Source organism: Thalassophryne amazonica, chromosome 13 (assembly GCF_902500255.1).
Source record: "Thalassophryne amazonica chromosome 13, fThaAma1.1, whole genome shotgun sequence".
NCBI lineage: Eukaryota > Metazoa > Chordata > Actinopteri > Batrachoidiformes > Batrachoididae > Thalassophryne > Thalassophryne amazonica.
In genome coordinates this window covers 85377918-85400488 of record NC_047115.1, presented here as the reverse complement: position 1 = coordinate 85400488, position 22571 = coordinate 85377918, and the positions used below count along the sequence as shown (strand labels likewise).

The 22571-nt window shown below is 42.5% G+C and overlaps 1 protein-coding gene across 4 annotated transcripts in view; it reads left to right on the top strand.

Moving 5' to 3' along the window:
• The first annotated feature begins 832 nt into the window (after positions 1 to 832).
• The window catches only part of LOC117523536 (cytosolic phospholipase A2 beta-like), a 146221-nt gene continuing 124482 nt past the window's right edge, over positions 833 to 22571 (top strand). For 3 of the 4 annotated variants that reach the window (XM_034185099.1, XM_034185097.1, XM_034185095.1), the window contains exons 1-3: positions 833 to 1011; positions 20501 to 20559; positions 22007 to 22079. In XM_034185099.1, coding sequence (XP_034040990.1) covers positions 20551 to 20559; positions 22007 to 22079 — 82 coding nt within the window. In that variant the 5' untranslated portion in view covers positions 833 to 1011; positions 20501 to 20550. The remainder of the gene's footprint in view (positions 1012 to 20500; positions 20560 to 22006; positions 22080 to 22571) is intronic. The other variant, XM_034185096.1, reaches the window with a different exon arrangement.

The window sequence follows — 22571 nt, the reverse complement described above, 5'->3', positions numbered from 1 at the left end:
AGTTGTTCCGTGCCTGCAGGGTGAGAAGCTGATGTATAGCTTTAAGCCAGGAAGTGTCTGCTGATTGCGTGCACCTTTGAGTTGTGTCTCTCTGTGTGGAGTTGGACTCACCTCATGTTTCCTTTCTTCACAGACTCGGTTTGTCGCGGCCACCTGGGGGGTGTCGGCGGGGTCCCTGGGTCCGAACTGCTGTGGCTCCGGACCGTTTGCGCTGTTAAGAGCGCGCCGTGTTTCCACCTCACCAGACCGTGGACTGTTTAGTTGTTTAGCACTTCTCACTGTTATGTTTATTAAATTCTGTTATCCTTTGAACCGTGCTCTGCTTATTTTATGCTGGGTCCTTCAAACGCTGGGTCGGTGCTCCGACCGCGTCCGAAACATAACAGGAAACAAACAAAGCCAAAACAAACAAACAAAAAACGCCCAACAAAAAATAACAACAAAAAAAAAACAGGTTGATATGATGATTAAAGGTAAAGATAAAAAAGACATAAAAGAAAAATAGCTATGTAATGCATGATAGGTTAAATTTACTGTGCAGCAGAAGAGCAGTCCTCGTTTTTGGGTGACGTAGTAACAAACATTGAAGCCAAGGGTACTGCACTGCTGATGAACTAAGAGCCAAACCCTTCTCCAATTTATGTCTTCAGTTTTACATCTCCAAAACTGAGAAAAAAAAACAAACAGAATCAGATATTTGTCGAGGTGTTCTCTTTACGGAGTGCTGCTGTTGTTTTGTTAGCAGTTTTAGTTTCAGGAAAGGGCAGGCTTTTGTGAAAGCAAGATGTTTGTCTGCCTCGATGTATCTGCTGGAATTCTTATCTCCACCCCCACATTCTCTCATGCACCTCCAGGAGAGGTGGAGTTCTACCCTCTGAGATGAGGCTCAGCAGCAGCACATGCATGAGTTTTTGTGAATGTGCATGCACAGTGACAGTGTTCGACTGATAGGGAAACACTGGAAGAACCAAGGAACAGGCTGAAATATCAGACACAGACATTCAGTATTTGGTGAGTAGACTGTTAATGTCCTGCCAGTTTTTACAGTGAGCTTATATCTGCAGCTTTTTACAGTGAGCTTTCATCTGCAGTTAGGAGCAGACATTTGTCAGGTTGACTACGTCTGTCATCCTGTTTAGCTGTCTTCTTTTTGGAGATTGTGGAATTTGTCACCCCATATACTGTGACTGAACACCATATTCCTGTACCCTCTCAAATGCAGTGAGTTTAATAGATAAACAGGACCATCCACTCCAGTTTGTTTAGACGATAACTCCAAACCAGTAAATGTTCTCATCTTCTAACTCGTCAATTTAAAAGAGCATATTATGAGAACAAACCTTTTCACATCTGGTAAACATTGATGCACTTGATTAATCAGAACAGCAGTTTTGTTTTGTATGATATCAGGCCCAGGTTTTACCAGTAATAAAATTATAAAGGTAACTGAAGTTTTAATAATGGCCGTAATAAATATTTAAGAAACCTTTAAGTTTATGAGCAACTTCACCTGTTATCGCTCAAGCACATTGTAAACATTGACACGATGGAGTTTAATGCAGAAGAGTTCAGAAAGATACCATTGGAATGTTTTGATTACCATTTATAGTTGGTGATGAAAGACTTGGGTTTTAACTTTGTGTTAAAGTCAGAACAAGAAGCTGAACTGAAAGAGATCAATCGGGGAAGAGACACATTTTGTGTGTTGTTACTCCGAGAGCGGCACTCTGAGCACTGTGGGGTTTTATGGTTATCGTTTTTTCATGGTTGTAGTACCTTCCTCTCATCCCAGTGTTAAACCCTGGGTTCTTTGAGTCTGTCCTGGTTCAGAGAGATTTGTTACAAAAAGGACAATTTATGTCTTCATGGGAAGTTGATCAGATCTCATGGACAGACCTCGTGGGAGCTCCATCCGAGAAAGACCCCAAACATTGTTTACAGTAAGGTTTTTATAGACATTCATTGACATCATTTATGATGTGTGGCATGGTCCTCCCATGTGTGTGCTTACGTGATCAAAAAATGCCATGTCATGTTTAGGCCATGTGGCTAACTTGGTCAACCTTGAAAGGGTCTTGTGTTAGTTAAACTACTGGCTGCTGTTACGTCTTTTCACATGATAACAAGATAATGAAAGACACTGGCTTTTGCAAGATATACTTTTGGTGCAGACAAATGTCTTATCAAGATTACAGTAACTTACCGTGCACATATCAGGAACATATTGACCCAGTGCAAACTTTGTTGACCGTCATCGCTCTTAACCTACATAACCCCCAGCAGTAATGCAGCAATGTATTAATATGGGTTTACATTGTTTACAATCAATATAACATATATTTGAAAATACATATATAACATATGTATTTCCAGGGTTCTTCCCAGAAATTTTTAGTATAGCGGTGCTGTTGGGAATTAACACCCAAGGTGGCACGCATTGCGAGACATTTTGACTGGTTTTAGATGCATTGAAAGCAAGAATAACAGACAAAAAACTTGTGTTGTAATATCAAAGTTCTTTTTTGCATTTTTCTGTTAAGAAAATAAATAATGTTGAAAAGTTGAAAACATTAATATTTGATGGACATAGCATTTGCTCTGTTCTTCAAAAATGACACACTGTACCTTTAATCTCATAAGACAGGCAGAGTTTTTCTGTCATGTTGACAGTTTATGTTTTTTTTCAACATTTTTGAATGGGATTGCATACTTTTTAAAAACATTATAACCCCTAATTGTCTTGTTTGAACAAGAGCTAAATCTGGACTGATTTGATTGTCAAATCAGAATCAGAATCAAATTTATTGCCAAGTAAGTTCTCACATACAAGTAATTTGACCTGGGGACATTGGTCCATAAACAACAATAATTAAAAGAAAATTAAAAAAAAAATTCTGTAAGAAGTAACAGGAAGAAGTAAAGAAGGAAATATGCTGGTTTAATGATGAAACCCTGCATGAAAAACTTTGTGAAAAACTCCTGATTTGGAAACACATTTCAACATTTAAGGTCCCACAGTTGACAGTGCATGTCAGAGCACAAACCAAGCATGAAGTCAGAGGAATTGCCCCTGAAATTGCAATTGAAACTAACATCAAAAGACCGCAGGCTACAATATAATTCTTATAAAAAACATCCATGAATTGTAAATTTGAATAAACATGCCCTTACATGCTAAATGTCTGTCATTAGACACTTTATTAATCTGTCTGTCAGGGAGGAACAATTAACTCTTTTAATAAGGTGCATATTTGTCTCAACATTTATCTTAATATTTAGCTTGAGGTTTGTAAATATTAGGCTAAATGTGTAAATACTGAGCATTAACTCATCTGCAAAAGTTTTAGTTTTGACAGAAATTTGATAATGTAGTGTTTGCCCTTTTTCTCCCTAATTTTTGGTCTTCATCTGTGGATCAAAAGAAAATATAAACTGAAATGTTACTGGCATTCTCATGTCAATGAAATCAAATGTGATTCTTGTTCTCCATTAAATACACAGGTAATTATGAAGATAAGCCTCATTTTAAATGTGATTATTATTATTATTATTTTGTCAGTGTACATGACAACAGAGTTGCTAGCTGCTCAAAAAAATATTGTAAAAACACACAATCTTGCAACCACACAAAAAGGGTCAGATTCAGTCACTTCAGCTAGTAATGTGAACACAGCAAATGTCCTAAGCCCTCTTTACAAATAGGCAGCCTGTCCTCTCTGCAAACTTTTTTTTTCCATGAGTGGGTAGTTTGTCCTCTCTGGTGACATTCAAATCCGTTCTTACACCCTGTCTGTCTGCTTTCAAACACCTTTTCTTTCATAAACTGGCTGCCTGGCTCATTTGCTGGATGATTTGCAGAGAAATGTGGCACAGAGTTCTGGTTCTGTGCTCGGTCCTAAGTGAAAGGAGCCAAAGCAGATCAGACTGCACTGGGAGGAGAGTGCCTGTCCCCGGTTCCCTGCCGCACATGGCATTATGCAGGAGACAACTGCCGAACCACTTCACCTGCGTGACCACATCATCATTATTTATACCATGGTCAGTGAGAATTCCATGTCGAACTGGCGTGCATTATTTTCGTGTATACGCACACGTAGTTCAGCGAGTTAATTCACCATAATATCACTCCACTCTGGTCGTCACCATAGCAACACGCAAATCAGTTGGCACAGATCAGCTGTGTTTTGACAGGTGAATGACAGAAATGTGACAAAACACAGATTTCCAAGTGAATTTTAATATTTTTGGCCAAAATAAAACATTTGAGGAATGGGAAGAGGAGGAGAGCAAAAGCAACGGCATAAAGATTTAACATTGGACAAACTGGACAAGATTGAAGACGGGAAAGAAGAGAACATGATAAAAGTAACAAAATGGGCAGTTGCAATTTTAAGACATTTTCTGAAGGAAAAGGGAAAAAGTCAGCAGCTGAACTCCATAGCATTTTGAGAGAATTTTACGCTTCCTGTTGCTTTTGTGTGTTGGCCAAGCCTACGGTGAATAAAATCTGATGTTATAATCAAGCATTCCTTTTGTCTTGACAATGGTTTCCAAAGATGGAAATATCTTGAGACTGGCATAAAATAGTCCCAAATACTTATGCATTTTTTATCAAGTTCTGTTAACTTTAATAAATATTTGTGTGTTAGCTCACTGTGTGAGACCATGGTATAAGCAGATTAAACAACGAGAAGCCGTGCATTATACTTTTTGAATGCACTTCGCGGAGTAACACCACTAGTGGTGTTTTAGACTCTGCGTCGTGCATTCAAACCGTATAATGCATGACTTCTCGTTGTTTAATCCTTACATATCACCTATTTTTATTAGCCATTTCACACAATTCTGAAAAATGTGCAGGAATTATAGGCCTGGTGAGTTGGATCCGCTGGGAGGGGAGGAAGCCGGTCAGACCTGGCAGGCTCAAACATATTATGAGGGTCTGCCGGGAACAACTGGCGGAACCCTCTGTCAGCAAGGTCTTCAACTCCCACCTCCGGGAGAGCTTCTCATAGATCCCGGGGGAGGTTGGAGACATGTAGTCCGAGTGGACCATGTTCTCCACGTCCATTGTCGATGCGGCCGCTCATAGCTGTGGTCGCAGGGTCTGTGGTGCCTGTCGCGGCGGCAATCCCCGAACCCGGTGGTGGACGCTGGAAGAAAGGGATGCCGTCAAGCTGAAGAAGGAGTCCTACTTGTCTTTGTTGGCAGGTGGGACTCTGGGGCAGCTGACAGGTACTGGCAGGCCAAGTGTGCTGCAGCCTGTGCAGTCGCAGAGGCAAAAACTGGAGTCTGGGAGGAGTTTGAGGAGGCCATGGAGGAGGACTATCGGTCGGCCTCGAAGAAATTCTGGCAAACTGTCCGACACCACTGGAGGCAGAAGCAGCTCTCCACCAACACTGTCTACAGTGCGGGTGGGGAGCTGTTGACCCTGACTGGGGATGTTGTTGGGCGGTAGAAGGAATACCTCAAGGATCTCCTCAATCCCATCGTCATGTCTTCCAAAGAGGAAGCAGAGACTGGGGACTCAGAGGCGGACTCTTCCATCACCCAGGCCGAAGTCACCGAGGTGGTCAGAAAGCTCCTCAGTAGCAAGGCTCCCAGGGTGGATGAAATCCATCCAGAGTACCTTAATTCTCTGGATATTGTGGCACTGTCTTGATTGAACAACATCGCGTGATGGTTGGGGACAGTGCTTCTGGATTGGCAGAAGAAGGGGGACCAGAGGGTGTGTTCCAACTACAGGGGGATTGCACTCCTCAGCCTCCCTGGTAAGGTCTATTCCAGAGTACTGGAGAGGAGAATTCAACCGAGAGTCGAACCTCAGATTCAGGAGGAGCAGTGTGGTTTTCGTCCTGGTTGTGACATACTGGACCAGCTCTACACTCTCCATTGGGTGCTCGAGGGTTCATGGGAGTTCACCCAACCAGTCCACATGTGTTTTGTGGATCTGGAGAAGACGTTCAACCGTATCCCTCGAGGTGCCCTATGGGGGGTGCTCTGGGAGTATGGGGTCTGGGGTGCGGGGTCCTTTGTTAAGGGCTATTTGGTCCCTGTACCACTGCAGCAGGAGCTTGGTTCGCATTGCCTGTAGTAAGTGAAGCCTGTTTCCAGTGCATGTTGGCCTCTGCCTGGGCTGCCCTTTGTCACCAGTTCTGTTCATTACCTTTATGGACAGACTTTCCAGGCGCAGTCAGGGTGTAGAGGGGGTCCGGTTTGGGAACCACAGAATCTCGTCTCTGCCATTTGCGAACGATGTGGTTCTGTTGGCTTCGTAAAATCAGAACCTTCAGTGTGCACTGGAGTGGTTTACAGCCGAGTGTGAAGCATTGGGGATGAAGATCAGCACCTCCAAATCCAAGGCCATGGTTCTCGACCGGAAAAAGGTGCTTTGCCCTCTTCAGGTCAGTGGAGTGTCCTTGCCTCAAGTGGAGGAGTTTAAGTATCTTGGGGTCTTGTTCATGAGAGAGGGACGGATGGAGCATGAGATCGACAGACGGATCGGTGCTGCATCTGCAGTGATGCGGTCTCTCTATCGGACCGTCGTGGTGAAGATAGAGCTGAGCAGGGGGGCAAAGCTCTTGATTTTCTGACCCTCGCCTATGGTCATGAGATTTGGCTCATGACCGAAAGAACAAGATCGTGAGTATAAGCAGTCAAGATGAGTTTCCTCCGCAGGGTGGCTGGGCGCTCCCTTAGAGATAGGGTGAGGAGCTCCGAGTCAAGCTGCTGCTCCTCCACGTCGAAAGGAGCCAGCTGAGGTGGCTCGGGCATGTTTTCGGATGCCCCCTGGACGCCTCGCTGGAGAGGTGTTCCGGGCACGTCCCATCAGGAGGAGGCCCCAGAGAAGACCCAGGACACGCTGGAGGGAGTACATCTCGCTGCTGGCTTGGGAACGCCTCAGGGATCCCCCGGAGGAGCTGGGGGAGGTGTGTGTGGATTAGGAGGTCTGGGCGGCTTTGCTTGAGCTGCTGCCCCCGCGACCTGACCTCAGATGAAGCGGAAGAAAATGGATGGATGAATATGTGTGTTATTTGGAAGAAAGTAGAGGTTCAGCCTACTAACCACCCCTCTTGTTCCTTACATTAGAGAAACCCAGTAGTGAACTGTTCACTGTGGGCCCTCCCCTTTCTCACACTGCTTCTGTGTACTGTCCTTCTCAGCAAACAAGGGCACCTGTGAAGCTGCAGGGGGTGCCAATTTGCCAATTCCACACAGTCACAAGAAAACCATTTTGCAGAGCAGATGATATTTTTATTAATTTTTTTGTAAGCGCTCATGCCCACGAAGCACTCCCACCCCCCCTCAGTTTGCCTGTACCAAAAACCGTCTGTGCATCAGGACTCTTCCTAGAGTTGGCTGCCCGACAATTGGGAGAGAAGGGCCTTAGTCAGGGAGGTGACCAAGAACCCGATGGTCACTCTCTTAGAGGTCCAGCATTCCTCTGTGGAGAGAGGAGAACCTTCTAGAAGGACAACCATCTCTGCAGCAATCCACCAATCAGGCCTGTATGGCAGAGTGACCAGATGGAAGCCACTCCACTTCATGAGGAACAAAATTCTCTGGATTGATGAGACAAAGATTAAACTCTTTGGTGTGAATGACAGGCATCGTGTTTGGTAGAAACCAGACCCCATCCCTACAGTGAAGCATGGTGGTGGCAGCATCATGTTGTGGGGATGTTTTTCAGTGGCAGAAACTGGGAGACTAGTCAGGATTGAGGGAAAGATGAATGCAGCAATGTACAGAGACATCCTGGATAAAAACCTGTTCCAGAGCGCTCTTGACCTCAGATTGGGGCAACGGTTCATCTTTCAACAGGACAGTGATCCTAAACACACAGCCAAGATATGAAAGGAGTCACTTCAAAACAACTCTGAATGTCCTAGAGTGGCCCAGCCAGAGCCCAGGCCTGAATCCGATTGAACACCTCTGGATAGATCTGACAGTGGCTGACTCTCCTCATCCAACCTGATGGAGTTTGAGAGGTGCTGCAAAGAGGAATGACCCAAACTGCCCAAACTGCCCACCACGGTTGTGGCATCATATTCAAGAAGACTTGAGGCTGTAATTGCTGCCAAAGGTGCATCTACAAAGTATTGAGCAAAGAGTGTGAATACTTATGTACATATTATTTCTTCATTTTTTAGGACGTAATAAAATCATTGGCATTTATTTATTTGTCTGTTTCATTTAATTTTATATAGGCTCAAGGTTCAAGTTTCATTTAATATAGGCTTTGAAGGATTACTTCTAGGATTCTCACCAAATTTGCACCACAGACAGATATTAGGCCATGAAAGACTCCATTGCATTTTGGAGGTGATCCGGATCGGCGGAGGTCAGAAATATCTGATTGCTCTTGTTTATTAAAGTTGATAAAATTTCAAAAAAAGTTTTTCTTGTCATTATGTGATTTTGTGCTGGATCTTCAGACAGCACAAAATCCCAGTTTACTTTAAACCTGTTAACAGCTTGAGACAGAAAATAGTTCACCCTAAGGAGAGGATCCCTAGTTACAAACAGAGCAATGTAGTGTATTCTATCAGATGTCAGGAAAACTGTAATCAACACTACATAGGTGAGACTAAGCAACCTTTACACAAAAGGCCATACCAGCACCACAGAGAGGGCGTCAGTGGACCTCAGTTTGCAGTTCATCTCCACCTTAAAGACACCAACCACACGTTTGAGGACAAGGAAGTTCAAATCTTAGCCAGAGAAAAGAAATGGTTTGAGAGAGGGGTGAAGGAGGCATTCTCTGTGAAACAGTTGAAACCCAGCCTTAACCGGGGAGGGGGTCTGAGACACGCTTTGTCCCCTGTTTACAATGGGGTACTCAGATCAAAGCAGTTTCAGTCTTTTGTTCATGGTAATGAGTCATTCACGTCATCAGGAGAGGTGTCAGTCCCATCATTAGGAGGGACAGCTACCCTGTCATTAGGAGGGTGCTAACTAGAGCACATAGGTGCTAATTAAAGCAATTGTTTAATCACTAGCCAATAGCAGTCTGCCTCTCGGGAGGAGGCGTCTGGTTAGGTTTAAAACTCCAGCTTTTGTGGCTTTTGTTTGTTCTTCTCGACAAGGGTCAGACAGAAGTCAGATTACCAGAGCAAGAATTTTAGCTGAGGAAGCTTCTGCGATTTGAAGCCAAACGTCCTCGCGTCAAGCAACCCAGTCCAGTCGAAGATTCAAGCTTCTCTACTATTCCACCTACAAAGCTTCAGCAGTTAGTGTCCTCAGTTCCCAAACGCTTATTGAGTGTTGTTAGAAGGAAAGGTGATGTAACACAGTGGTAAACATACCACTGTCCCAGCTTTTTTGAAATGTGTTGCAGGCATCCATTTCAAAATGAGCAAATATTAATATTATTTATAGAATAACGTTTATCATTTTGAACATTAAATATCTTGTCTTTGTGGTGTATTCAATTGTTTTTATTTCCATTTTACACAACGTCCCAACTTCACTGGAATTGGTGTTGTACTTATTTACCTCACCGTACACATTTAAATGAGGTTGTTTGTTCATTTCTTTAATTTCTAAAGCCATCCAGGCCATTACTGTTTGTGTGTAAAGACCTCTCAGTTTGCTGTTTCAACATCGAGAGTTTCCTTGTGGATCTTGAGCCACATTTTATTTCATCAGATAAAAGTTAACTGTCACATGTTGAAACCGACCTTCTTGCATCCTGCACATTCCAACATAATCATCTATAATTATCATGTATAAAACCCGCTTGCCCCAAACATTTTTTAGTTTAATGCATCTGAACCCAGACAGGCAAAGCTATATCAGTGATACATACTGCAGCTGAGTCTAACATGTTTGCCATTGTTGAATGTGAAGAAGATAACAATGTTCCCTGCGACCTTTCACCTAGCAAAAACTATCATTATCTCAACCCACAAAGCCAGACCTTTATCTGACATGGTGTTGTGTTAATAGGGGCGGCCCAGCCTGTAGATGGTATAGGCAATTGCTCAGGGCACTGTCCATATGGGGGGGGAGGGGGGGTAGCATCACAAATGCTGGAAAAAAATAAAGTCAACTTTCACAGTTACTATTTATCTTATAATATAAAATAAATATAAGTCCATATTTGGCTTGGTCACATTCCTCCCTTCTCCTCTCCTCCTTTTTCTGTTCTCTATCTCTGCTCCGACCTTCAAAATCCCAGCTTCACCAGACTGTGAATTCTTCAAACTAAGATTTGGATTAACTATGGAATTGATCAGCTAGTCTCTCAACGCTATTGACACCATTTTTTTTTTGACAAGGAAATCAGGGTTGGGGGACCCTGCGTGCCCTGATGTAACCTATTCAGCGGGCTATGCTCTCCACGCCTGAGAGAGACGGAGTGTGACATGTGGCTCCACTCTCTGTGGAAGATGTTGAGGATTTATTTTTATTCGCTTCATGGTGGGAGGTTTGGCACTGATTGGTTTGTGCGCTGACCTGACCTACAGGAATATTAGCAAGACGGCTGCTTCCAGAATCTCGTCCCCTCATAAGTCAGTCATGATTACTGAGTTGGGCAATGTTGTGTAATCTCAGACTGCGTGAACTCTTGAACTCAAATGCAAAATGTAGACTATCTTAGAGCAAATACGCTGTATTGCAAAGGAATGTGCTGCTGAGGACCGGAGAATATTCTTCATAAATTTGGACTCGAGACGGTCGGAGGTGCAGTAAATGGAATTCTCTCTCTCCGCCTAACATCAACATGGCTCCTGAAGGCCAAATACCCTGCTCTTCCCCCAGAAGCAGCTACGGCCTTGGTGAAGGAATTCGGCTCCCCCTTCTCATCTGTCTACTCCCCCCAGCCTGCTGTTGCCTACCAACATCAGACTTTACGCTCACACGGACAGAAACTGACAAAAACTTAACTCATCTGCACACGACGCATGTCTCCCTCCTTCCATCCCTGTTACCCCCCCACCCCGTGTCTCTCCACTCCCTCACCCTGGCTTCCTCCTTGCCACTTCGAAGGCAGCGCGGTTTTTACTGCTGCAGCCTTCAACTCCCCAAGCTGGGCGGCACAGGCCCCCCTGCTGCGGCCTTCACCCACTTTACCTCAATTTGGATGACGGACTGTTTCAAGTTTAGTGCACATAAACAATGTCAAATGTATATGTGTTGTTTTTAATTCTGATGTCTGCCATTATTACGGTAAACAAGTAATAATTGTGGATTAATTGCTGTATTTTGTCTGAGGTAATTGGAATGTAAATGTAATCTCGTTGTTGCACTCGTGTAATGACAATGACAATAAATCTTATCTCATCTCTCTCTCATCTCATATTGATTTAACTGCATAGCAAAGCCTATTAAATAATACAAGCAAAGCATCGCAAAGCCAAATTTTGAGTCCACAGTGAAACAGGAAATGTTGAATGTCAAACACTTCCTGGATTGAAAGATGAGATCTCATGGAATCTTGCGGGAACTCAGTGGCAAGTTCACACTTAAACAGGAAGTGGCAAATTTTGAGTCCACAGTGAAACAGGAAATGCCAAATGTTGAACACTTCCTGGGATGGGTGTAGCTGGGTTGCGCTGGACTTCCTGAAATCTGATTGGACACCCAGGTGCCATCCAGGAGATTGACATGTCACGGCATGTCTGTTTGAAAAGAGCCATTTTGAAATCGGTGACACATATTGACTGCATCCTGTGCAGTAGTTAGTGCTGTGTTCCACAAAAAAGTTATAATCCACTTAAGTAGAAGAAGAAAAATGTTTGAACCAGTTTTGAATTTGAACAATTCGTCTGAAGCACAGACTCCTAGTTATATTGGTGAGTAAACAGCCATTTTCTAATGTCTAAAATTATCTTCATTAAACTCAAATTGAGAGCAAATCTCTACAACCTGGTATAAATTTAATTAAAAATATAAAATACAGCTTCCTGATGGAGTAGTGTAGAGGAGGTTTTTCTAAAAAAGAAGACCTGAAAGTTCAGCTAATTTTGTGTGTAACTGTGCAGCCATACAGTGAAGTAGCTTGAAAAGCTAGAATCTGAATTTACATCGACATAAAAAAAAATACTTAAAGTGGCACAGGGTTAAGAGGGTTGTAGCTGGGCGGGCTATGGTTACATTTTTTGCAGAAGATTTTTGCTATGCTTATGCTCCTAGCATATTTACTGAAAATAAAGTGACAAACCTAAATAAGATGGCGAGGACTCTTTTTCCAGCCATGTGAGAATGCAAAAAAAAAAAAAAAAAAAATCTTAAAGTGACAGGGGGTTAAGAGAACCATAGTTGGGGGGGTCTGGGGAGCCTCGCCCCTGAAGATTTTTTGCCATGCTCAATGCTCTCCAGAAGCATTTACTGAAAAAAGTCTGAAGGACCTAAATGACATGGTGACATGAAGAGCTTTGCTCATTCATGTCCGCGACATATACATATTAATTATGATAATAGTGTGGCAAGCTGCGTGGAAGAGCGAAGACCAAGCCAGAGCTTTTGTCTTTTCTGCACTCTGCCATAAGGAGGAGCTTTTATTTTTGCACACAACACAGAGGCAATGGCAGAAGTCAAACACACTACACTTTACACTTGTGGTAGTACAACAACATGACAATCAACCAAACTGACTAAACCAATTGAACTACAAAAACACAACACATCAGCAACACCAGCAACACCGTTAAAGTAACATTAAACACAATAACAACACTTTAAACCCCAAACTCCCATAATGCATTGCAGCACTACAGTTTACATTCTTAGTGACCGGCCAGTAGTTTCCTCGTCACCACCATCCTGTGTCTGATAAGCCCTTCTAGGTCATTATGTCATTGCTACATAAGAACAGTCTCTCGCGACTTACATGATTTAACAACAATGTCAAAACAGCCAAACTGTCTGGTGCCCAGGGGAGGAAAAAATAAAAGAAGAGGAGACCAAGACAGATACAGTAAAAATATTCAAGCAATCTCACCGGACCAGTGGCTAAGACTGTAAGTTATCATGCTGCAATGCATTATAGGAGTTCGGGGTTGGGGGTTTTAGTTGTTATTATTGTGGTTCATGTCAGTTTAACAGTGTTGTTAGTGTTGTAGATTTGTTGTGTTTTGTAGTTCAAGTGGTTTAGTCAGTTTGGTTGATTTTCATGTTGGTGTTACCATAAGTGTAATGTGTAGTGTGTTTGATGACTTCCGCCATTGTCTCTGTGTTGTTGTGTGCAAAATAAAAGCGCTTCCTTGTAGCAGAGTGCAGAAAAGACAAAATCTCTGGCTTGGTCTTCATTGTTCCACGCAGCTCAACACAATAATATGACAAATTATTTTTTTTCCATTGCATGAGGAAGTAATGGGTAGATATGGTATCAAGGATAGGAATGGGGAAGGACAGATGGTAGTTGATTTTGCAAAAAGGATGGAAATGGCTGTGGTGAATACCTACTTTAAGAAAAGGGAGGAGCACAGGGTAACATATAAGAGTGGAGGAAGGTGCACACAGGTGGACTACATTCTTTATGGGAGATGCAAGCTAAAACAAATCACAGACTGTAAGGTGGTAGCAGGAGAGAGTGTCACTAGACAGCATAGGATGGTTGTTTGTAGGATGACTTTAGAGGTAAAGAAGAAGAAGAGAGTGAGAGCTCAACAAAGGATCAGATGGTGGAAGCTGAAGGAGGAAGACTGTTGTGTGAAATTTAGCGAGCAGGTGAGAGAAGCACTAGTTGGAGGGGAAGCAGTTTTGGACAACTGGAAAAGTACTGCAGATGTGGTGAGGGAGACAGCTAGGGCAGTACTGGGTATGACATCTGGACAGTGGAAGGAAGACAAGGAGACTTGGTGGTGGAATGAAGAGGTCCAGGAAAGCATAAGGAGAAAGAGGTTGGCGAAAAAGTTTTGGGATAGTCGGAGAGATGAAGAAAGTAGACAGGAGTACAAGGAGATGCGGCGTAAGGCGAGAAGAGAAGTGGCAAAAGCAAAGGAAAAGGCATATTGCGAGCTGTACAAGAAGTTGAATAGTAAGGAAGGAGAAAAGGACTTGTACCGATTGGCCAGACAAAGGGACAGAGCTGGAAAGGATGTGCAGCAGGTTAGGGTGGTAAAAGATGCACATGGTAATGTGCTGACAAGTGAGGAGTGTGTGCTGAGAAGGTGGAGGGAATATTTTGAAGAGCTGATGAATAAAGAAAATGAGCGAGAGAAAAGGCAGGATGATGTGGTGAGAGTAAATCAGGAAGTAAAAGAGATTAGCAAGGAAGAAGTGAGGGCTGCTATGAAGAGGATGAAGAGTGGAAAGGCAGTTGGTCCAGATGACATTCCAATGGAGGCATGGAAATGTCTAGGAGAGATGGCAGTAGAGTTTGTAACCAGATTGTTTAATAAAATCTTGGAAAGTGAGAGGATGCCTGAGGAGTGGAGACGAAGTGTGCTGGTTCCTATTTTCAAGAACAAGGGTGATGTGCAGAGCTGCAGTAACTACAGAGGCATAAAGCTGATCAGCCACAGCATGAAGTTATGGGAAAGAGTAGTAGAAGGTAGGCTTAGAAAACAGGTGAAGATCTGTGAGCAGCAATATGGTTTCATGCCGAGAAAGAGCACTACAGATGCAATGTTTGCTCTGAGAATACTGTTGGAAAAGTACAGAGAAGGACAGAAAGAGTTACACTCAACAAAAATATAAACGCAACACTTTTGGTTTTGCTCCCATTTTGTATGAGATGAACTCAAAGATCTAAAACTTTTTCCACATACACAATATCACCATTTCCCTCAAATATTGTTCACAAACCAGTCTAAATCTGTGATAGTGAGCACTTCTCCTTTGCTGAGATAATCCATCCCACCTCACAGGTGTGCCATATCAAGATGTTGATTAGACACCATGATTAGTGCACAGGTGTGCCTTAGACTGCCCACAATAAAAGGCCACTCTGAAAGGTGCAGTTTTATCACACAGCACAATGCCACAGATGTCGCAAGATTTGAGGGAGCGTGCAATTGGCATGCTGACAGCAGGAATGTCAACCAGAGCTGTTGCTCGTGTATTGAATGTTCATTTCTCTACCATAAGCCGTCTCCAAGAGAATTTGGCAGTACATCCAACCAGCCTCACAGCCGCAGACCACGTGTAACCACACCAGCCCAGGACCTCCACATCCAGCATGTTCACCTCCAAGATCGTCTGAGACCAGCCACTCGGACAGCTACTGGAACAATCGGTTTGCATAACCAAAGAATTTCTGCACATACTGTCAGAAACCGTCTCAGGGAAGCTCATCTGCATGCTCATCGTCCTCATCGGGGTCTCGACCTGACTCCAGTTCGTCGTCGTAACCGACTTGAGTGGGCAAATGCTCACATTCGCTGGTGTTTGGCACGTTGGAGAGGTGTTCTCTTCACGGATGATGCGAAGGAGATGTGTTGCACTGCATGAGGCAAATGGTGGTCACACCAGATACTGACTGGTATCCCCCCCAATAAAACAAAACTGCACCTTTCAGAGTGGCCTTTTATTGTGGGCAGTCTAAGGCACACCTGTGCACTAATCATGGGTCTAATCAGCATCTTGATATGGCACACCTGTGAGGTGGGATGGATTATCTCAGCAAAGGAGAAGTGCTCACTATCACAGATTTAGACTGGTTTGTGAACAATATTTGAGGGAAATGGTGATATTGTGTATGTGGAAAAAGTTTTAGATCTTTGAGTTCATCTCATACAAAATGGGAGCAAAACCAAAAGTGTTGCATTTATATTTTTGTTGAGTGTACATTGTGTGTTTGTGGACTTAGAAAAAGCTTATGATAGGGTGCCAAGAGAAGAGTTGTGGCATTGTATGAGGAAGTCTGGAGTGGCAGAGAAGTATGTTAGGGTAGTGCAGGACATGTACAAGAATAGTGTGACAGCGGTGAGATGCACAGTCGGAATGACAGACTCATTCAAGGTGGAGGTGGGATTACACCAAGGATCAGCTCTGAGTCCTTTCTTGTTTGCAGTGGTGATGGACAGGTTGACAGATGAGATCAGACAGGAGTCCCCATGGACTATAATGTTTGCAGATGACATTGTGATCTGTAGTGAGAGTAGAGAGCAAGTTGAGTCTAGTCTGGAGAAGTGGAGATATGCTTTGGAGAGAAGAGGAATGAAAGTCAGTAGAAGCAAGACTGAGTACATGTGTGTGAATGAGAGGGAGCCCAGTGGAATAGTGCAGTTACAAGGAGTAGAAGTGGTGAAAGTAGATGAGTTTAAATATTTTGGGTCAACTGTTCAAAGTAATGGAGAGTGTGGTAGAGAGGTGAAGAAGACAGTGCAGGCAGGGTGGAGTGGGTGGAGAAAGGTGGCAGGAGTGATTTGTGACCGAAGAATATCAGCAAGAGTGAAGGGGAAAGTTTACAAAACAGTAGTGAGAGCAGCTATGTTGTATGGTTTAGAGACAGTGGCACTAACAAAAGGACAGGAGGCAGAGCTGGAGGTGGCAGAGCTGAATATGTTGAGATTCTCTTTGGGAGTGACAAGAATGGACAAGATTAGGAATGAACATATCAGAGGGACAGCTCAGGTGGGACAGTTTGAAGACAAAGTCAGAGAGGTGAGATTGAGATGGTTTGGACATGTGCAGAGGAGGGACCCAGGGTATATAGGGAGAAGGATGCTGAGGATGGAGCCACCAGGCAGGAGGAGAAGAGGGAGACCAAAGAGGAGGTTCATGGATGTGCTGAGAGAGGACATGCAGGTGGTTGGTGTGACAGAGGAAGATACAGAGGACAGGGTGAGATGGAAACGATTGATCTGCTGTGGCGACCCCTAACGGGAACAACCAAAAGGCAAAGAAGAAGAAGATCAGGTAGCAAGAAATGTTAACATGCCTTCATCCATGGTTTGTTCATTCCTAAGCCATTTTGGGGTGAGGTTCCCCTAAAATGACCTGCCCAAAATAAACTGTGTTTTGTTAGGCTGGGAATAGTTGGTAGTGGCTTGAGCGGAGTTTCTCCCCGTCATTCTGACATGCATTGATCGTCAAGAGGAGTGTGTGTGTGTGTGTGTGTGTGTGTGTGTGTGTGTGTGTTGTGGGGGCCCCATTAAAAATCTTGCCTTGGGCACCAATTACTTTAAAACAAGACAGTACAGGTGTGAGGGACCACATCTCAACAGACAGTCAGTTTAGCCTTGTCTTGAATTGCAGGAAGAAAATAAATCTTTCTACTGAATAGGTTGTCACCACCTGCCTCAGGCTAGGAAGAAACATGCGAGGGCAGTGGTTTCACTGGGACAGGAGGCTGTATTTTTTTTTCCAGAAGAGTGACGTTTTAAGGTAAAGAATGGTTTAAGATATGTTGAAAAGTTGATATTAACAAGTCAAGTTTAGGAGCACGCAGCACAGAACCACCTTGGGTCCTGGATGGAACCATCCAGGCATACAGCCAGTCCATTATCTCTAAATAATCTCTTCCACAGCCAGGTGAAACCTAGGTACTCCCCTTGGAACCTCTTTGTGAACAGAGAAATGTGTCAAATGGCCAAAATGTCAAAGCTGACACTCCTTCACAATGGTAAATGGACTGCATTTATATAGCACTTTTCCATTTGCATCAGACGCTCAAAGCTATTTACTGTACAATAATGCCTCACATTCACCCTGGTGTGAGGGTGCTGCCATACGAGGTACTTACCACACCCCAAGAGCAACTAGGGGATTAAAGACCTTGCCCAAGGGCCCTTAGTAATTTTCCAGTCAGGCTGGGATTTGAACTGAGGATCCTCTGGACTCAAGCCCAATGCTTAACCACTAGACCATCACCTCCCCACAATGAAAGTGAACTTCCTCATTTAAGTAACGGCTCGTTTGATACATCATTCCAGCGCTACCCACAGATCCTGGTCCTAAAGACTATAGTGCTAAAATCCTAAAGACATTGCCTTTGGTCACTGACTGACATTCAAATCTCATGAGGCATACATGTCATCTTTAAAACTGAATAATCTGAATAATACTTTTCAGAAAAAAATTACACAAAAGGTTGGACTCCAGAGCAAACACCTGGACAAAAAAGTACAATCCATATAACACTCTGCAGAAGAAGATGTACAAACAGTAACACACATTTCACAGCCTTACAACTGTCTCTTCTCCAAAGAACAGGCAACTAACACACAGGTTAACAAATAAATAAATAAATTGGCACCACCACCCCCCCCCCCCCCCAAACAAAGTGAGCCTGTCAAACTATGTACTATGTAAAATGCAATGTCTTCTTCAGAAACACGTTTTCCTTATGTTGCACCCCTTACCCTTTTACACATTTCCCTTTCTCCAATATAACGCGTATAAATCATCACTTTTACAGCCATTTTTTTGTTTTAACAAGTCAGAGTGGAACAGAGAAGGACTTTCATACAAAGAAAGAAATCAGTTCAAATTGAAGTGTAAAGGAACCTTGACACTTGCACAAATTTGATCCCCTCAGTGGCACGCAAGATTGCATGAAAGATTGCGTGCTCGTCATAAACCATTGTAAACTGTGTGCGGCTGTGTGCCAGTGTGCACAGAAAATGTTGAAATGTTCAAAATTTCTGTCACAAATTAAATTTGTGCCACTTGCGTGAAATAGTTGTGCACATTGTACAACATATTCGAAAACACTGCATGTAACTGCTTGTTGCTGCATGTCACTGCGTGTCATTGCGTGCAGGGTATCCTGATGATTATGAGCTGTTACATTTTTAAAAACATATCTTTACAGATACATAATCTAACTCATAAGAAGGAATGGAAATGCAACTATTTTACCAATCCGTTATAATATATACTTGTATTATATATAATTACCTTTGAGACAAGATTCCAAATGTGGTTTCCACTGCACAATGCACACAAGACAACCTGTAGCTGTAGATAATTTCTCTATGATTCTGGGAGCGATAAGTGACTGGTTTCATCAGCCAAGTTCTGAGAGCAAATGCGTCATCAGCTACAAAATGGTTAATATTATATGTAAAGTAGTCTCAAGCGGGACAAACGGGACACATTGCCACAACGAATTGCGCAAGAGTGCGAGGATCAAATCCGTGCAACTGTCAAGGTGCCTTAAATCACCTATGTGCCTTCGGGCAGACTGTATCCGAACTTTCCAGTCTTCTTTATAAGAAAATCCTTCTCTGCTTAACCCCACCATGATCTTGTGGAACCGATGATGTACAATGCCACAACTGTGCATTTTACCAGTTTCTCCAAGAACAGACAGAGAAGAATTTAACTCCTTTTTAGTTACATAGGTATTTTGGTGGCTTCCATCACTTGCCTTCTTTTTGCACAGTCACTCATTTTTTGAGAACTACCTACTCCATAGAGGTTTTCCATACATTACTATACTGTTTATGTTAATGATTGATGTAAATAAAGTCCAACACCTATTCAGTAACTTGGAAAAAAGAAACCTGCGTTACGAGGAGGTTCACTGTCAGATTTAAACCCCAGAATGCAGGCAGCCAAACACAGGAATTGTGTGAGAAACCAAGGTGTTTTATTTTACAAATGTATCTCAAGTGACAAAATCCACACAGTGCAGTAATGGAGGCTTAGGGAACAGAGTCCAAAAAAATCAAACGCAGAGTAACAGAAGATCAAAGAAAACCAAAGACAGGAAAAACATGGCTTATTGCATAAGGAATATTCAGAATATTCCATATACTCACAGAATCAAGTACATGGAATGCATGGAGACTACAGTGCAGGAATTGGCAACAAAGAAGAACTGGTGAGGGTTTAAATAACAAATGAACTGATCAGCGACAGGTGCGAACCAAAGGAAACAGAGGAAACAAAGTGCGCGTGCATGTGGGATCTGACAGAACATAAAGTGACAGAAACAAAACCTGACTCCCGAATGAACCAAATATATAATATTACAATGGACAACTTAAAAAAAACAAACATAAAATCTACGTTCAAATCATCAGAAACAAACATGGAAATAAACCCATGTAAAACCAGAATGAGATAACTAAAACTAATACTCTCCGTAAATAACCAAACAGAAAACACCAGAATGACAAAACTAATAACGGAACACAAGTACAATGATTACATGAAACATAAATGGACACAGAGCAAAAACAAACCAAGATCACAGGGGCAGCACCGCGTGGGAACTCAAGGGTGTGGACACTCTGACACAGAGAACAGAGGAAAGAACAGATCACACACGCACCAGGGGGAAACCCACATAGCTGACAGACAGAGACAGGAGAACAACTCCATGAACTCTAAACAGAAGGAGGGGAGACAAACACCACCATATATATATACACACACACTTTATTTCTGGACTCTGAAAATGGTGGCACTGTGTGTAAAAATTAATTATAATTCAGGAATGGTTAATGTGTTATATTTGTTAAATCCTCTGAATTAAAGCTGAAAGTCGACATGACAAGAATGTCTTGATTGTTTTCATTTCAACTCCATTTCAAACACTGTCACTGCTTCATTGTTTATAGACCTGACTCTACGCTTTTATCCTCATTTTTATATGCAGCATCCACAATATCAGAAGGACAAAGTGTGGAACTTTAACAGCTGGCCACAATGATGGCGGTAAGTTGATTTGATGTCTTCATGCTAACACACAGCACAGTCTGTAGGTGCCCTGACACTTGCACGACTTTGATCCGCGCACTTGCACACACATCGTTGTAATGATCCCACCCACTGTGTTCCCATCTGGACGCTGTGCTTTGTTCCACTGGCTGCCACACGTTGTGTGCTGGACATTGCATATCTAAAATAATTATTTTGTAGCAGATTAATCATTTTCTGTCTGAGTTAGGTGTTGAAAATGCCTCTAATTGCTGCCGAATCACAGAGGACCGCTTCAGCTACTGCTTTTCTCAAGCGTGCACGCTGAATGAGCAGGAGAAAGCATTTGGAGCCATCTAAGAAAGTAATTATTTGTCATGTTTATTTTGTAATGGCTTGGTAAAACAGTTGCATGTTCTTTCCTTCTTGTGAGCAGCTGTTAAGGTATGTTTATGACAGATTTAACATCTCATTATAATTGTTCAGACGAGTGTGCTCTGATGCAGTGTGCTGACGCACCACTGTTCACTTCTTCTTTACTGACTTGACAAGCTGCGCGTAGTGTTGGTGAGTAGATCACCCAACATGCACTACCACTTCACATTTATTGCATGACATTTATGCATGAAAGATTTTTTGAACATTTCAAAATTCTCTTTGCACGATTGCATGCAATGGCGCCGCTCTTACATACAGTCTACACTTAACAATGAGTTTACTCTCCTGCACGACACAGATTGTGCAAGTAGGTGCATCAAAGTCGTGCATGTATCAGGGGGCCTTTTGTGGTTCTTCAGGTTGATCATGTTCAGTATTTTTTCAGCAACCTGTATTGCTTTCTGTTTCATTGATTTCTCTGCCAGTTGCATGCTGAGTCTGTAGTGTTCTTTTGGCTGTTGCTGTACAAAACAGGAAAGATGCAAATGTTGCATTTGGCTAGAACAATGTGAAGCTCACTATGTGCTAACCCTGCACTCTGCCCTGAGGCGGCTGTGTGTCTGCACACAGAAGTAACACCTACTGACCTTCAGAGTACTTTCTGTTACTGTGTCACGGCTCTTCTATTCTTCAAAATCATTTCTATGTTCTGCTTTGATTCTTTATGATTTACAGATGTGATAAAACACATCTGCATGAATTATTTATCTGCAACTGGGAAAAATGAACCTGTTTCCACAGCAACCATTCTAACCACTTATTAAGATGTACCTCAAGGTGTGATGTTCAGAAAGTTCAAATTACTTCTTATTTAGTATTAACAATAGCATCAAACCTTTCATGTTGGTTTTATATAGTTTTTAGATTAATTTAATAGACATGTAATGGAGCTTTAATTATTGACAGAAGAAATGTGTCAGTCAAGTGTTATTGCAAATATTTTACAGGGAAAAAGAAACTTTACTCAGTGATTTTTTTTTTTTTTTTTTTTTTTTACTTATTGATTTCTTTTTGTCTTTTTCACCAGAAGGAAAATACCACCTTCTGGACCTTGAATGTTACAGCACTAAAAGCAGAAAAAGTTCAGTCCCAAGACTACTGTAAGTACAGATAAGATTTCAGAACACATACTAAAAGGAACTCCTCTTACTTCAGTGTCACAGGGTAGCGGCAAAAAGCTCCCAATGCACATCAAGTTGCACTGTTTAACATCATGAAATCATTAAAAAAGCATCTCTGCTCATTTGGATAAACTGTCCCAAAATTAAAAAATATTTAACTAACAATAACATTAACATGGCCATGTTACCAATTACTTCCACAAAACAGCTGATTGTGGAGGGATGATCTTAATGCTTTATTTTTTTTTTTTGTATTTGCCCTGACATATTACTTCATAGGAGTCATAGAAAAATACTTTGTTGGCATGTCTCACTGAAATAACACTCTTAGCAAATCCGTTTGACTGTAGAAATATGTACATAAATGTCACAGTAACAACAATAAATTGACATTAGTGCTAGAAGAATGTGGTGTAGAGAACATGATTTTCTCAGATGCCTCTCCTGGAAATTGTCAAAAGCAAAATGTCA